The 18,482-nt window shown below is 36.3% G+C and overlaps 1 protein-coding gene across 11 annotated transcripts in view; it reads left to right on the top strand.

Annotated features, from left to right (window-relative positions):
• TCF4 (transcription factor 4) overlaps positions 1–18,482 on the top strand; it is a 377,861-nt gene that overhangs the window by 311,958 nt on the left and 47,421 nt on the right. For all 11 annotated transcript variants that reach the window (XM_056138179.1, XM_056138183.1, XM_056138182.1 and 8 more), the window contains 2 exons: positions 8,627–8,732; positions 12,949–13,082. In XM_056138179.1, coding sequence (XP_055994154.1) covers positions 8,627–8,732; positions 12,949–13,082 — 240 coding nt within the window. The remainder of the gene's footprint in view (positions 1–8,626; positions 8,733–12,948; positions 13,083–18,482) is intronic.

The following is an 18,482-nucleotide window of genomic DNA, read 5'->3' as shown; positions in this document are numbered from 1 at the left end:
AAAGCAAACAAAAGTATCCCCAATTGTACCTGGGGCTACAATTGTACCTGGCCCTCCCAAGGATACGTGTGTGGGTGTGGGTGTGGGTGTGTTTGTGTGAATATAGTCAATACAGCCCACTTTAATAATCACTGGTATAGAAGAAATAATAATCAACATTAGAGTAGAATTAACATTTCTCTATTGTAGAATCATTTACTTTTTTCTTTCATAATTTGATCTGCCCTCAGTTAATTGATGAAGTCACAGAGCTATTTATTGAAAGCTGTAGCATGATCTATTTTGATGACCCAACCACCTTCTAAAGAAACTGGTTGCCATCTTCAAAAAAAAAAAAACAGAACAAAGAATTAATTGCAGGAGATAAGGAAAAAGGTGTTGATGTGAAAGATAGTCTGTTAGGAATAATTATAATTGACAATCATGAATTTTATGTGACAACAAAAATAGAGATAAAAACAAATTAGTCTTATCTGTTTAAGAGATTTAAAATTACTAGAAATAAAATTATAAGCTACATTCTTACATTACCTTTAATTTCTGTCATGCAGTCTATGAATAAAGCTTTGGAAACAACGTAGGTGTTTAGAAAATGTTCGTGAGTTATGATACACATAACATCTATATTTTACTGTGCCAATCCTGAGCTTGGTGATGGATCCAATTCACATGTGAGGAATGTAACCAGGAAGAAGTCAGGTTTCACCTGGACCAAATTTTATGCAATTAAGCATTTCAAGAGATCTTTAGCCAGGTGTAACTTAATCAGTTTAAGGCATTCTCAGCTAGGGCCAAAGTACTCATAATGTTGGCAGTGGGCATTGCTGTGATATACTGCACTGAAAGTAATAGCAAACATACAGTGTCTGCTCAGTAAGTGCCAACAGCAAGAGAAATGCAGGTGTAAAAATAAAAAGAAATATTTGATACCAGAGGCTAGTACACATTGACAGTACTATATTCAACACATCGCTTGAATGCTTTCAATAATAATATGAAGCCTTTTTTTTTTCAATCAGTATAGTGTCTTAGTATTTAGTCCTGGGTCTGGCTTCACTATTCAACTCCAATTTAGCTTCAGCAGATTATTGAACCTCTCTCTGTCTCTGGTACTGTTAAACAAGGGTATTAATGCCTACTGCTGCTTTGCGCAGCTTCATGTCTGGGAGACTGATGAATGGTCCTTCTTGTAGCAGCGCACAAGCTTCTCCTTTATGCTCCCTGACAGGGATCGTCCCACATTTTTCTCTTTGGGCAAAATGGCATCCTCTGCCTTCTGGTGGCTGAACTGACCCAGGAATAAATGGGACCCGGAATCTACAAAATTTAATTTGGTTGGAACCCATACCTTAGTTAAGTCAGTGTTGTAGAGTAATGTTTAAATTCGTGAGCTCTGAAATGAAATAAAACAACCTGATCTTCAATTTCAATATTGCCATTTAACCTGCTGGGTGACTCTGAGTCAGTTACATAACTCTCCATGATTCAACCTTAGCTGTAAACTTGATATGATAATAAAGCATTACTTGTTTACTTGAAAGGATTATCCATTACTAATCTACATATTTTCTGGAATAAAGTCAGGCATATGATAAAGTGTTAACTAATAAAGATTGTTATCAGTAGTATCATTTTGTCATACCAATTTACAAGGCTTGGTACTGGCAGGCACTATTCCCAGTTTTAGAAGTTAGTTAAGTGTTGATGATACCTTAAATAAGTTACTTATTTGTTTCTAATCAGTAACTTCCTGCACACTTAGCTGAGATGGTTGTAGGATAATATATCCAATCAGTTGCAAATCTTAGCCATTGTCTATCTGTGATGCATCACAGTTTAATATCTGTGGTATTACAGTAGAGTGAACCCAGACATACCTCTCTCTCCTGGTAATTCTGCTGTCTTCTGTTAGCAATAATCACATTGAAATCACCTCTCAAAGAATAGGACGGGATGCTCTGTAGATTTGAATGACAATAATATTGTGTATAATTTGTTTTCCTTTATTGAAGCAGGATCTTCTTACGCTTGTAAATATGTATACATGTCAGAGGCTTCGTGGATTCTTTTTTATGCTCCGTGGACTCTTTTTAATTTAAAGTTTAAATTTTGATTTAGAAATTTGAGATAAATGTCATGATGACAATGAATAGAAAGAAAGAAAGAAAGAAAGAAAGAAAGAAAGAAAGAAAGAAAGAACAGGAGAATGTCGTTGTCTTCTTATATGAAGCAAAGAAAGAACAAGGTGAAGTTTCCTACCCAGGAAACATTAAGTTTCTCATCACTCCTGGAGTGATCTGTGTGTTCTTCCTTCATGTTGGTTTGGCTCACTTTTTCTCTTGTGTGGTTGTCATTGAGCCGGTTGTGGTGTGCATGCTCTAATAGAGAGTTCCAGAGTCACAACCTGCTGTCCCTGCATGCTTTCATGACTCCTGATGGGCCCTGAACCCCACAAGCCATAGCATTTCCTTCTTATTGCATTCTTAGGAGTCCTTTCGATATCTTCATTTCGGAATATGATTTAAAAAATGCAAAGAAAAGTATTAAAATTTTTCCATTTCTACTACTTATTAAGACAGAAATGAAACGTTGGTGGCTTTGGGGAGGATAAAAACTCTTAGGCTTCATTCACTTAAGATTTGGTTTCAAATTTACTCATGCTCAGGTAATGAATATCCAACCAATACTTAGCCATGATGGTAAACTTGCATGTGAAATTTGTTATGGGGTGGATGGGTGGAAGAATGTTTGATATCACCTGTGTTTTCAATATGATACATACTCCCAAGAATTCCTTTTAGGCTGATTTTACCTGTATTCTCTTTAATACATGTATGTGATGAAACATGTTAAGAGTAAGAGACAGGTAACTGTTAGTGAAAATAAAATATGAATTTATAGCTGAATGGAGCATTTCACAGAGGATTGAATGATGGTGAATAAAATATGAATAGCATATGCATGAATAGATACCTTCCATAGAGTTAAATAATGATGAAGTGTTCTTTTTTCAGAATACTAATAAAGATAACTTAAGGAATAAAAATTTTGTAAATCAGAGGAATAAGCCTTGAGCACCACTGGGTGTGACCCAAATACAAATCTGAAAACCCATCAAGTGATATAGATATAAATAAAAGCATCACAATTTCAGTAGCTTCCATTTATAATTAAATATCTATTTGTGAATTTGCTATTGTATTTGCGTAAAGTCTCAACAAATTTTCTTTGCATGATAGTAGTATAAATTGAGCTTCATCCGTCACTTGGAAATGAAGTAGAATCTTTTATTAATAAATACTCAGAAATGGAATAATGAAACTGAATATTTCAGGTGAAAATGTTATTGTTGCAGTTTGCCTTTCTGTTTTTTTTGCACTCTTGACTTTTGCTTCTTTACAGTTATATGCCCTTGGACACTTTCAGCTAGCTTTAAACTTTATAACTTGCTCAGCTTGCTTAGTTGATTCTGTTGTTAACCTCGCATACCATTTTACTTCCCATAAGTCTATTTAAGCTATAAAGTTAAAAAGGAATTTCAAAAGGACAGTTCTAATAAGACTGCGTGAGAAGTCAAGGGCCTGAGCTCTGTCCAATTTTTGAACAAGTTCTTTAACCTCTTCCTTAGCTCATTTGTAAAATGAAGTTGAATTCATCTGATCTTTAAAAATACACTGTCAGAGCAACAGCAGGTAGAGAAGTGGTAGCATTAAAAGAGAAAGTATCATCTCTATGGAAGTAATCTAGAGTTTTGAAAAGAAACAGTAAAAAGAGTAGAATAGAGAATCCCGTTCTTAATCATAGGAAAATACATGATGGGAAAACATTAAAATTCTGTTGAATTTATATTGTCCCCCAAAATTGATCACACTATTTCTAAGTAGAATTCCATTTTCAAATGGAATTTGAAATTGGAATATATTACTTCTAATCTTCATAGCATGAATAACCCCCTTTGACAAATAAAGGACCAGAGAATCAGAAAAATCATTTTATGTCTTCACAGATGTTTAGTGAAACTGGAATTTGAATTCAAATGATCTGGGTCCTGAGCTGGCTACTTTATGCAGCCTGCCAAGCCTATTTCTTTCCTATCTGGAAATTTCTCCTCTAAGCCCCCCTTTATCTTCATAGATCAGCTGGCAGTTCACCTATCATTCGTTTGTTTAAAGAACAGTTAGTGCCCATTTTACTTCTTCTGAATTTGCAGTAGCACTGCCTTGAGCCATTCTTTTCTAAGGAGATAACTTGTCTTTGGAAACTGTTTCAAAGGCTCAGAAGATACATTCCAGTTGCCTCTGAGTGAAGTTGGTCACCTGCAGTTTTTCCCCATTACATCTTGAAATATCAGTCCATATGTACATATGTGAGAACATCATTAGTACACCATGAACTCTGGGCATTTGACTACTTAACTGTTATAGTTTGGTTATTTGTGAATTCTCCCATTATCTCAGCCAGTAAGTGAGCCATGCAAAACACTTTGGGTATCTGAAGCATAATTCTCCTTTACTGTTTTCTACTCATCATGGAGAAACTCTTTTTAAGATCTGAAAGTCATAATTACAGTGTTTCAGTTATTCTACACTAATTATCTGCTGGAATTATATATTCAGAAGGTACTGAAAAATTCAGGATAGTAATGTTAAGGTCAACCAAACAACTCATTGACTGTCACTCAATTATATACCCCGTGGTCCTTAATTCATATAACTCCTTTTGCTTTATCATGTCATAGAGTTTGACTTCCCACTTCAAGAAGCAAGTAATGACCCCTACCATGTCTTACTTTATCTGTTCAGGACTTCACTGTTTTGAGAGAGCTTTGTTAAATTTAGAATTCCTATAGGCATTATTTTGTTTTAAATTCAGGAATATAAGGAAAGTAGTGCTATCTTTGAATATTCGCTATATTATACATGGCTATTAGTTTTCCATAAAGCTTTTATTCTATAGACAGTTCTCTAAAAGAGCTTCTAGAGAACTGAGAAGAATCTTCTATGAGATTAGACCAGGTTCCTCCTCATCGAGTTTGACAGTGCATTCTCACACTTCTTTAGTCTTCCAGGAGAAGTTGGAAAGCCCAAAGTTACCTTGATGTTAGCCTCTTTATCAGAGAAAAAAGTAACTGTAGATTTTGCTTTCTCTTTCGACTTTCCTCAAGTTTCATTGGTGATAATCATTTTTATATATTGAACTAGAACTTGAAATAATTTAAATTTTCATTGGACTTATTTTTTATATTGGTCATTAGAAATGATTTGAAAATACCTTGCATATTTATTATACCAAGTTATATGGTGCTATTATTAAATTAAGCAGCTACAGTTAACAAATTTGTAAGCCCTCTTTCTGTATACCTAAAACAGTAATAAATAAAGCTAAATGGATACGAGCTTGATACATAAAATTTAGCATCACTATTGAAGCTCTTCCTTTGAGTCATTCAGTTGAAAAATTGCAAATTGAAGACAAAACTAGGAAACAGCTTCCTGGCTGTCCAGGTTATCCAAGATCACATGATTAAGAATAAATGAAAATATGAATATCACAGTCTCTCTGGTTTCATAAATATCAGCTCAACTTCTATCACCATTTAAAGAAATTGACCATGAAGTAGTGAAATATAAACAACAATAGTAAATGTGTATTTGAGCAATTTCTATGACTTGAGCAGTATCTTTGAATATTGTTAAATTATCTTGTCATTAGAATTTGGATTGAACTAAAATTTTATTCTTTATACTGAGTAAAAGTATAGCAGTTCTACATAAATGTTTGTGTGTATAAGTACAGAGAGACCTTACCTTTAGGAAAATACCCTTGAGGCCCAAGGATATGATTCAGCGGTAGTGCACTTGAGTTGCATGTGTGCAGACCTGGGTTCCATTCCCAATGCTGCCAACAAAACCAAACACAAAGACAGAAATACCTTTTGCAGGAACAAGATGAAGTATGTACATAGAAAGGAAACAATACGGTACCTGATGATCTGTGTTACTGTATTTAGTCTATAGAATTTGCCTCAAGTATGCAATGGCATATTTCCTGTTGGCAATATTAATCTTACCTCTCTAGTCTTTAGCCTTAATACTGGAAAAATAAAAATTGTATCATGAAAGTTTTCAACTCCATAGATATACTTTCTTTATGAAGGCAGTATTTAAGAATTTGAGGTGTATGATCTTCCCCTTGGGTCTTTACACTAGATCACAGTTCTCAGACAATGGAATTTTCTAGCACTAGAATGTACCTTTAGTACTGTGTGACCTGGGAGTGGCTTTCAAGTCTTGCTACTCCCCTCCCCCATACCCTTCCACAGGACCAAAACGACTGTAAGTTTGTTTTTATACCTAAAAGAAGTGTTCAGTCATTCTGTCCAAATCAGGAAAAAGGTGAACCAAATGGTGTTGACATCATACATATTTAATTATAATTAATAGAGTATGTAATTAAAATTAAACTATATTATGATAAAGGAATATATTTGAAAATTAGGTGGCATAATACGATGGATTATATTATTTTGATTTTAATGCGAAGTGTGTTGATTTATAAAATTTGGGTATGATGCATAATGCACTTGACTTCTTAAATACTTAATGCCCCAGTAGCTTTCAGGCTAATATAATAGCCTCTAGATAAATTTCTGTATTGTATCATTCTGTCACTAGAATGAACTGATCTAATTTTCAATTTTCCCTTTTCCTAGCAGGTAATGTTTTCTTCTATTTTATTTGCTTAGTCTAGAGGATCACTCTAAACATACTTAGTGGTAATTTTCCAAGGTGTTCATTGTAAAGTCCTTATGAAAGTACTTTTGGTTTTCTGACAGAACTTAAGAGTATTCATTTGGGTGGGGGGGGGGGGGCAGTGGAGGATTCTTGGATTAAATTTTACATTTCATCCCTGAAAGACACTTGACAATGGTTTCTCCTTTATTATGGATCCTGTAAAAGGAGCAAATACCTGTTCATAGATTTACAAAAGGAAGGAAACTAAAAAGTAGAATAAAATGTAGCAATGTAGCACCTCCTCCCGTTGTTCATCGATTTGCTCCAGTGGGCACCAGTGATGTCTCACAACAAATTGTGAGACTTGTTACTGTTTTTGGCATATCAAACAGGTCACGGGTAGCTTTGCCTTTGCCGTGAATAAAATGTAAGACTTAATAAATAAGCCTTCTGACTTAGGAGAAACCCTTGTTTTCTAAAGTGTAAAGTAGGTTTTTTTTTTCTGGTTTGTTTGTGTTTTGCTTCATCTTCGAGATCCCTCCATTTTCAAGGGCACGACGGGGCACATGTAGCATTTATTTGATGGATGTATGGGTATGCATATTTTTCCTCATCTGTCTCCGAGGACCTGTCCTTTGTGAAATCCTAAACCTTGTATTAATGCTTCATTTGTGATTCCTGGTGTTCTGAGAGCAATTACATAATTTTTCTGAGGGAGTTTATTCAATGTGCACGGTGGAAGAAATGGGAGTTATCTTGGGGGGAATCCAGCAGTTGCCTTTTTTATTGGTGAATTTCTCTTTCTTTTATGGTGACCTGTGAGTATCACTGTAGGCTCACTGCCAATTTTGTGAGCGGCTGCTTGCTTCAAAATGGAGGCAGGAAGGTCTCCATTTTCATCAAGAGGATGGCAGTGTTACAGTCTCTCCGACCATCTGGAGAGAGGAACTTTGGGAGTGAAAGAAAATGGGGATTTGAAAAAATTATATTTAGCAGAAAAGGCAAGGGGGAAAACCAATTAAAGTTAAACTATACCTTATGAATTTATGCTTTGTAAGTGTGCTGTCTTCTTCAAAGGAAGCACAAGCAAGAAAATGCACAAGCTATTTTTATAAAGAACTGGTTTCCCCAGTCTCATGAGTATTAGTAAACGAATGTAAGAAAATTAGGATTTTGGCACACTTCTTAAGTTTATTACACATACAAATATAATAAGAAGTAGAAAGGAAGCCCCACTCTTCCTGTGGACAACACTGGTTGTTGGTGGTCTATGTAGATTTGAGCTTTTAATGGGCTTTTTCATGCATCTCTGCAAAAAAAGCTGACACTATGGGAATTTAATCTTCCAAGATATATTTATCACTTTATGTGGTCTGGATGGTATGTTCTTGTTTTCTCTCCCTCTCCCACTCCGTGCAAGCATGTGTGTGTGTGTGTGTGTGTGTGTGTGTGTGTGTGTGTGTGTGTGTTGTTTTCTCTAAGAATTTTAATTGAAAGATACAGTACTAGAAAAAGGCATGATGATTTCTTTTGGTTTTTATCTTGCACATGCTCCTCGAACCTGTGCATTCTTTTTCTTGTGTTTCTTTTCTTTTTTTAAAGGATGCTTAGATTCTGAGGACAACTCTATGAGTAGCATACAGAACATTTATGACTAGTTTGCAATATTCTTGCATCTGACTGGAGATTACCATACCTGGTTTTCTATTCACGCATAAACTAAACTGAGCAGCTTTTGTTTGTTTGATTTTCATCTTTCTGTATTCTGAATGGGGCTCTGTTTCTGGGGTAAAAATGTTTTATTTTGTGCGCACTTATAAAGCAATAGACCTTGAGATGCTTTTGTCAGTGTAGCAAGCAAAACAAATGCTAAATTTGCTTTCTTTCTCCAGGTTTATGCTCCATCAGCAAGCACTGCCGACTATAATAGGGACTCGCCAGGCTATCCTTCCTCCAAACCAGCAGCCAGCACTTTCCCTAGCTCCTTCTTCATGCAAGGTAAGATGCTGCTTCTTGGGGCCTAAGAGATAGTACAGCGTTGGAAGCTGCTTGTCTTGCACCTGGGTTGCATGTCCTAGCATCCCAAATGGTCTCCAGAGCCTGCCAGGAGTGATCCCTGAGCACAGCCTGGTGAGACTAAGAAAAAAAGAAAAACAAAAACAAAAAAAGATGCTGCTGCTTCTAAGAGAGAAAATCGACCAATTTTTCTGAATTTGTTCTTAGTATATAAAAAAAATGGGGAAAGACTGCTCAAATGATAGCCAAGAAATACGACACGAGGCAACTATAAAATTTTGGTTCTGCTCCTCCCGGGAACTGAATTCATTTAAAGTAATTAATTAAAGCTTTACCCACCTGAACACTTTTTTAAAGTTTTAAACCCCTTGAGGAATAGTGAGTTGGACTTTATGCTTGCTAAGAATGCTTCTTGGAGGACTGTTTCCCATAATGGATTGGTTCCATTTTGTACTATGGGCAGGACAGGATGGGTGCTTAGAGGTGTGTGTGTGTGTGTGTGTGTGTGTGTGTGTGTGTGTGTGTGTGTGTGTGTGTAGCAGTGTTTGTGTTCAGTATGCATTTTGAGCAACCTGGTTTGCTGGGAATAAATTGTCCTTGCGATTAACTTTGTAGAAAATGGTTCAACCACTTACTAATTTACAGGTATGTAAATTCACATATTTACACTTGCTAGTTAAGTGTAAATAACTAGTTAGATTTCTTTATAGAAAATGTTCAACCACTTACTAATTACTTACTAATTTAAGTAAGTGTCCCTTAAGATGAAGTAGTTTATCTGAAGACTGGACTGTTATTTTATTCACAATCTGTCCCACAATGCTGACTGATTATGGGTATAAAAAACAGTTTTTTTCCCTTGGGCAAATATAGAAAAAGTATGTTCTTATAATTGCCCAGTACATTTAATTACTTGCACTTGGGTCTGTGCCCTGAGTTTGTAGTCTTGACGCAATAGGACAGTCACTTTCTGCTACTTGAAATGTAGCTTTTTCCAGGAGGCAGAGCGGTGGTACAGTGGGTAGGGCATTTTCCTTGCACGTGGCTGACCCGGGTTCGATCCCTGACATTCCATATGGTCCCCCGAACATTGCCAGAAGTAGTTCCTGAATGCAGAGCCAGGAATAACCCCTGAGCACCGCCAGGCTTGACCCAAAAAGTTAAGGGAAAAAAAAAGAAAGAGAAAAAAAGACAGTGTAGCTTTCTCCAGCAGTAGAGATGACTGAGATTATACCAGCTGCTTATAAGAATAGATTATCCTTAGATTGCAGTTAAGGTTAGAGATGCCTAATATGCCAATAATATTTAATTTTTGAAAGGCGGTGATCTGGCTTCTCTGAAATTTAGTGAATCCTCTGAAATTTTCATACGGAATTTGCCGCCAATTATGCAGATCTTCAGCTCTTTTTGCCTGGGTGTAAAACCTTATGTCAAGTGTGCCTTGGCCATGGGCCACGGGATTTCCTTCTTCATTCTGCTCTACCAGGCCTTGTCACGGAAAGGGTGTGCAGTTGGGCAGGGAGTTCTAGGGAAGCAGCCTAGCATCATGCTTAGATTTCAGTGGACACACTTAAAATAATATTTGATGAAAAGGGATTTCTTTTCTTACGTTAGCTCTTTTAGGTTGTTAGCTCACAGGAGAAATTCCATGGAGATATGTAAAATGAAATCGAATGGGTCTCCCAGGGATGGAGTGAATTCATTTCACAGTTCATCGAGCTGGTGTTCACTGAGTTCCTTTATCCTTGTGACCTGACTTAGGTGTAACTCTGAGAAACACAGTTACATAGGACACTGAGGTAGATTTGTGGGGGGCCTGCGACAAAATACCCATCCCCGTTAGCTACAGACCACAGCGCTTTGGGCATTTGCTCCCGCTCCTCTGTGAGAAATTGTGCTTTGTGGGCTTGTAGAGAGAATCAGCGGAAAGGCTCATTGCTCAAAGCAGAGATTCATTGAAGAAATGACAGAAGGATAATTTCCCCTCTCTGCTTTTAGGGCGGTAGCTTGCTTAAATTGGGCACACTTCAGAAGACAGGTAGATTAAATAAGTTCATCTCCATAGCACACCACACAAAACATGGGGAACACACTTTCTTTTCTACTTATGAATACCCATAAGCAAATTTTTTAGTTGACATTTATGATGGGCACAATTAATTTGCACACATTTAATTCTATTCTTTCAAAACAACATTATGCTAAGATCATGGGTTGTGATAAATATTAATTTACTGTGAAAAGCATAATTTATGTAAAGTATGCATTTTTCTAAGTCAGCATTGAGTAGAGTGTTCTGTGTTAACAAATCTTAAATATATTTCCATCTACTGGATCATGTTGTCAGAATGTTTCAGGAGGCTCTTGTTTAGAGATATGTATTCTGTACTTGTCATATATGCCATCTATTTGAAATGTTCGTAGTCTTGAACTACATATTTGAATTAAGGTGACAACTAAACTTCCACAATCGCAGAGCTTTATCTGAAGTACGTGAATAGTAACTTTCTGAAAGTTGTGTTTCCACTTCATAGTTCTACTTGATGTTGACTTCCATCGTGAGGGTTACATTGTACCCTGAGAAACCAGGTCTTGAAGAAATAAGAAATAATTGAAAGATATTCAGACTGTCAGGAACATATTTTAAACACATTACTGTATGACCTCTTATTTTTAACTTGAATTTGCATCTTTTAGTTAAAACTCTGAAATTGTCACAGCATAGTTTGAAGAAATCTTTAGTTTAATCTTCCTTGTCCTGAAACTATTCCAATTTTCTCAATTCTAATCTTTTTTTTTAACTCAGTGAAAAAAAAAGGAATATTTGTGAATTTAACTTGCCTATTGCCCAGATTTCCAGAAAAGGTCTTGATTGAATATAGTATGTGGTGAAAATAATCTTTCTTTAAGGAAGCAGTTTTTGCTATGCAGTTCATACCTAGCTTATGACCAGATATAGAACTGGTAATAGGTTTTGTTAAACTATAAAAAACAACAACTAAAAAAAATTAAAACAACAACAACAACAAAAATGACTTTAGCATTTACATTTTATGCCACTTCATTTCATAATTTAAGAAATCCAAACCAAACAGCCTCACCTTTAATAGTAGTAGTCTCTAATCAGTAGGCTGGAAGAATTTTTTTTAATTATAGAAATGTCATAATATCATGTCTCTTGGAGAGCCCGGCAAGCTACCGAGAGTATCCCACCCACATGGGCAGATCCTGGCAAGCTCCCCGTGGTGTATTTGATATGCCCAAAACAGTAAGGATAACAAGTCTCATTCCCCTGACCCTGAAAGAGCCTCAAATCGTTGGGAAAGATGAGTAGGGAGAGGCTGTTAAAATCTTCGGGTTTGGAGGAATAGAGACGTTATTGGTGTCCACTCAAGTGAATCAACAAACAACAGGATGACAGTGATACAGTGATGATGTATCTGAAAGAGTTAAAAGATAATTTATGTAATTTTAAAATAGTTTAACCTCCTTTTAATTCATAATAGCTTTATATAACTCCAGAGACTCTCAAAACTATCAGTAAGCATAGTTTCTACTTGATGAGATGTGTATACTATTAGAATTTCTTCTGAAGGCTTAAGATATCTATAACCAAAAAAATAAATTAAGAAAAGAGAACAAGATTCCTCTCCTCCCTGTAAATCTTAGTGTAATTCTAACTTTAACTCTCTTTTAAAAATATAAAAAGATAAGGTCTAATCCTTTAAATCCAAAGTATTCTTTCTTATTATTACTTAATATCTTTGAATACTTGTAAACTTACCAAGTCTATAATAGCTCAAGTATTTTATTATCACACCCAGATTTAACAACAATCAACCCGTTGGTTGATTTTTGTAGAATAAAAAGGTCAGAGGACTTCTAAGAAATATTTCTTGTAGCATTATTTGCCTTGCTGACTTGACATAACTCACTGGTAGGAATACATTCCATTCCTAACACTTGATTTTTTGCTAAGAACACTTAAGCTATGTTCAATATATTTGCTCAGCAATGTCAGGCAACTTGGAGGCGGTGGGGGTGAGAAAGTAATGGTGACTGTCTTCTGATGTAATCAGTTAGCCAACACAAAGATGAATACAGAACAGGCAGTCGTTTCAAGTAAATGAAAAAAACAACCCTATTTTATAAGACAAGACTGCCTCTGAAAAGTCACGGTTTCCTTTGTCCTTTACAGATGGCCATCACAGCAGTGACCCTTGGAGCTCCTCCAGTGGGATGAATCAGCCTGGCTATGGAGGAATGTTGGGCAATTCTTCTCATATTCCACAGTCTAGCAGCTACTGTAGCTTGCATCCACATGAACGTTTGGTAAGGAAGATTCACTTGGTAATCGGAACGGCACACAGCCACTTTGTGAAGTAGCATCTGATGTCTTCCCATACATGCACACAAGAACTCTAAATTAATGTAAATGGCACATACATATTATCCTTACATGTTGTTTTGTCATCAGAGACGTAGCTCAACCAGATCACCTTTGTAAGCCCTTCCAGTTTCTTTTCATGATTGTTTTTCTGCTTATTATGTTTTTTTTTTTCCTTTGCTTGCTCACAGTGTCAACTTCCTGAGGTACATGAACACACATTACATTTGGGTTGGAGAATTTCAAGAATGTCAGTTCTTTGTTATTTTATTTTTCTATCTGTAGTTTTGAATATTATGCTGCAGAGAACACAGTGATAGTTGGTAGGTGATGGGGCATCGTCTTGGCCACTTCCATTTCTGATGGACTTCTGTGCCTGGTACCATCATGAGCTTGTTGTGAAGCACCCTAAGGAAGGAATTGCATCTTTCTCTGCGTTCTAACAGTAACAGCAACCAGGGATTTCTATGCAAATTAGATTGTCCATTTTCAGTGCTATACTTTCATTTCAGATGCCCTAGTATCCCGTCAAAGCTTGCTTCTATCTTACTCTGGTTAAAAATTGCCTGGTTTTAGGAATGTTATCATTACTTTGTTATTTAAAATCTCTCCTTTGTCCATGCCCTGCTCTTAGCCATCAAAGTCAGTCTCTTTATCCTATAGAAAGAAACTCATTTGACATTTTTCTAGCCTCAAGAGCTAACAAGGCCCACAATACACTTTGGTATTTATGTCTCCTCCTAATTAAGTGGAGGAAGGATGAATTCTTCTAGACCATGAGTTAGGTTTGTGATGCAGAAAAGATGGGACTAAAGTCATTTGTGCAGTTAATATAGTTTAAAATATATGAACCTCTAATCCTACAAATGCAAAAGGGTATGATAAAATCAGTCACCCTTAGTGATATCACAATTTTTCTTCTTTCAGTTTGCCTTTTTTACTGCTTATGATACCCAAATTTAGGTCTCTCTTTCTCTATGTACTGATAAAAAAAATTGATACTTTCTAGATTTCCATGGCTAATGTTTTCTTTTTCTCAACTACTATATGTATAGAAAAGCTGACATTGTAAAACATACTAAAGTTAAAGTTTCTGACATACTTGAAAATATCGGTTTTAGGCCTAGAGACAAAGACTTTCTACAGTTAATTAAACTGAGAGACAAATGGTAGAGAGAGAATTGGCTTTTTTATATCATTTTTGTATCATTTGAATAAATCACAAATTCAAATTTAGTATATTCCAATATGAATCAAGAGATCTATTTTAAAATTTCCTTTTCCCCCATTTTTTATTTGAAGGTGTTAGAGTTCAGGCTTAGAGACATACAAATATTTTTTTATTATATTAGAATTTCTTTTGACTGCATTTGCTCTTTGAGCAATTAAAGTTTTGATTTAAGTAAAATATATTAGAACTCTACTAGTTGATTGGGACTAGGACATTCCCAGCTGTGCTCATGGCATACTCCTGGCTGTGAACTCAGGGATCACTCCTGATGGTACTCAGGGAACCATATGGGGTTTAAGGGATAGAACCTAGGTAAGCCACATGCAAGGCAAACACCCTACCTGCTGTATTATCTCTCTAACCCCTGAAATTTTGGTACTTTTTAAAATACTTATCCATTTAGCTTTCATTGTTCTTCCTTTATTTTTTTTCTTACTTTCACCGTCATGCTGTGTAATTTTGATTTAGACAGTTTGATTATATTCCAGTCAAATTCACTGGGGTAGTGCCTTCAAATTTTACTCAAATACACAAAAAGTATAATTTTAAAAAGGAAACCAATTATATTCCTTTCCAAGATGTTTCGCAGAACCAAAATAATATCATCATCCTGGAAGAAAGATTATTTTAGAGGAATAACCTAATAGGGTACATCAAATACTGCATTTGTGATGTCATTTATGCATCGCAAAATGTGGGATTTTTTGCACTTGGTGTGATCCACTTAGCAAGTCTTAGCAATTAGGGGTTTTGCTTTCAGAAAGGAATAAATGAATTAGGTTGCTGGTAATATAGCTAATAAATTTTCTTATGATAGGGGCCCTGTATTATTATGTGATAATCATTGTAATTTAAGTATTTAACCATCTAAAAATCCCCGTGGGGTGACTTTTATAAATCTGACACTCACTGAGGTTGATTTCTATATTCAGTAGGCAGTCGGTGTCCTTTCAGTTCAAAATAAATGACGTTCCTTGCCATTTAGTCCAGAGATTTTCAGCCAACCTACTCTGTGAACCAAGTGATTGAGAAAAAGAAAAGGGCCTTTCTTGGATTATTTGAATATGATTGACCAAAATTTGTATGAACTCTAAACATATAACAATTTGAAAACATCCCTGCCTTTATAGCATGTTCTAATACAATGTGTAATTGTAAAGCTTATTCTACACGTTTCAGTAGCAACCGTCAAGGCACCAGTTTTGTTTCGTTAAATCTTCTTTGTAGTTTCAGCCTCTCGAACTAAGTTTCACAACTAATCCCTGCTATGTCACAGAGAGACATACAGAAGGGGTCAGAAAAAGGGAGCTCAATTGGCACTCAGGAAAAGATGGTTATCCAAGATTAAAGTTTTGGAAGGACTTTGCAGCGTTCTTTGAAAATAGACGCTGGAGTTTTGGCGCTCTGGTATGGTTTAGGCATGGTCTCGCACCACGGAGTGAAATGATTCTATGGGTCTGGGATTTTAATATAAAGGAAAATTTTGTTTCCCTTATTTGCATAAACACCCTACTGATTCTAAAATAGGGCCTGGGTTTGTCTGTTGGAAACATTTAGTAGTTGGAAGACTTCATTGAGATTCACAACTTGGGCTGGTGGTTAGGCGCTCCAGTCATCTAATAAATGGAGCCCATGAGCGGTGGTCGCAAACACGAGAACACATGACAGTACAAACTAGAATCCCTCCCTCTCTTCACCAGTTGCAGGATGTTATTCATAGAAGGGGCTACCAATTGCCATAATGTTTGATATGTCTTTCAAGCCATAGGTTGATAAAAAAACAACAAATGTAAATATTTAATGCTGTCAGTTGACAACAAACATACTGATTGGGCACTACAAGCAAAAATAAACAAGTGGTTGGGACTTTATCATACCCCTGTGCTTTGTAGCAAGCATGACAGATGTTTATTAATAGCTGGAGTAAGAGAGACTAATGGGACCAGTTCTAATTGATCTCTAAATACTGAAAAAGAGACACTATTCACTGATCACTAGTACTCGGGCAGCGTTTTTACTTCTTTGGATGTCTAGCTTCCAGGATATTTTTTCTTATTAAATAAGATAGTTACAAGTATCATTAATATCCTTCAACTCCTAATTTTCCACAACTCTCTAAAAATCACTGATTTATATGCATTGAAATTGTTACCCATTAAATTATATAGGAAATATTTTTATTCTCTGAACTCAGTATTATCCCTTTGTCAAATCCCAAATTACTAAGCACTTAATACAACATTAAGAGGAACCAAAAATTCTCGTTGATATGATAAACTTTTCTACATCTAATGCTCTGATTATTATAGTTAGGTCTGTTCCATAATATCTCCCTCTTTATTTGGATTGGGGACATTCTTAATAAAGTTCCTTCTACAGAAACTCAGCCAGTGATAGGTCTGTGTAGAAATGAAATAAAATGATTTCTTGTTCTTATTCTATATTCTGTTCTTCCCTACCTTATTAAAAGAAGTCTTTAGGGCTTCAGAGATAGTACAGAGGTTAAAGCACTTGCCTAAGATACAGCCAACCCAGGTTCAATCCCCTGTGCCACTATGGAAACCAGAGCACTGTCAGAACTGAGTTCTAAACACAGATCCAGGAGTAAGCCAGGTCACTGCCAAGTGTCACCTCAAAATCTAAAAGGGAAGGAAGGAAGGGAAGGAGGGACGAAGGGGGGGGGGGAGGGAAGGAGAAAGGGACATTAACTGTCAAATGGTTCAGGTTTATTTGTTTTGAATTTGGCAGGGGTGAGGGCACCCCTGGCTGTTCTGTGCACTCAGAGATAGTTGCTAGTGTGGCTCAGAGAACCATATGGGGTTTCAGGGATCAAACCCAGGTAGGTCACGAACAAAGCAAACGCCTTACCTGCTACACTCTCTCCAATCTCTACTCAGGCTTTTAGATAAGCTCTATGGATTGGTCCAACGCATTCTTTGGAGAAAATTGAACCACAGAATATTCTATAGGTGACAATTAGTTCTAAGGATGTTCTTGTAAGAACCACCCCCTGTGGTACTTTGGAGGGGAACTAGGGAGCCCAAGAGTCCCTCTCAACAGGCCTGGCAGTGCACAGTGCCACCAAGTCCCCTCCAGGGTTCTTTGAGGGCTACTATGGCACAATCGAGTAGGCCTCTGTCTTACCATAGAGTTATTTGTTTTCCATTTATTGAGCAAAGATGTGTACAGATTTTAAAAGTTTCAAAGACATTCTTGGGAACTTGGAACAATTTAAGGGCATCAGTTCAACTCAGATTGACCTTTCAGCTGGATTATTTGCAGTGTGCAGAGGTAATATTTTCTGTGTTGATAGAGCAAGTTCTGAAAAGTTCATTTATTTTGTAAACTTTTTTTTCAAAGAAGTAGTATTTCAAATCTCTATAATGCTGATAGGGCCAAGGAAGTGGCTCATTGGTGAAATGTATGTGTTGCATGATGGAGTCCCGGGTTCAATCTCTGACACAATATAGGGAAAAAATCAGCTGTTTCTTGAGTGTATAGGATAATTGTATGATCAGCACCAAGAAGGTTGTGTTCTTCTCTGATTAAAGAGTTTAGATACCAGGGTGGAGCGATAGCACAGTGGGTAGGGTGTTTGCCTTGCAATGGCCAACCCGGGTTCAAGTCCCAGCATCCCATATGGTTCACCCAAGCACCACCAGATGTAATTCCTAAGTACAGAACCAGGAATAACCCCTCTGTATCACTGGGTGTGACCCAAAAAGCCAAAAAAAAAAAAGAATTTATATCGGAATATCTTGAAAGAGAAAGCAACAGAAAGACAGTTAATTGTTACATGACACATTGAGGAGTGGATTCAAAGAAGAAGGGTCATGCAAGAGTTAGATGTTGTAAGGAATACTCGAGGGAAAATCCAGGATGAGTCTCACAAAAATAAACTTTTGTTCCTTATGAATAAACATCTGGGCTCTCAGTATCATGTTCAGCATCATATTCAATATTTAACTTTAAAAGAATATTTAAAATGTCATAATAGTACCAATAATCCATTAGTGAATGACATATAAGTTAAAAGTACATTATTTACTTAAATATTCGCTCAGATGTCATGAAAGTAAGTTTTCTCTACTTTCTAGAAAAGAAAAAAACTATT

This window comes from Sorex fumeus, unplaced genomic scaffold, assembly GCF_029834395.1.
Source record: "Sorex fumeus unplaced genomic scaffold, SorFum_2.1 ptg000128l, whole genome shotgun sequence".
NCBI classification, from domain to species: domain Eukaryota; kingdom Metazoa; phylum Chordata; class Mammalia; order Eulipotyphla; family Soricidae; genus Sorex; species Sorex fumeus.
The sequence above is the reverse complement of the archived record's forward strand: the minus strand, read 5'-3'. Positions and strand labels throughout refer to the sequence as shown.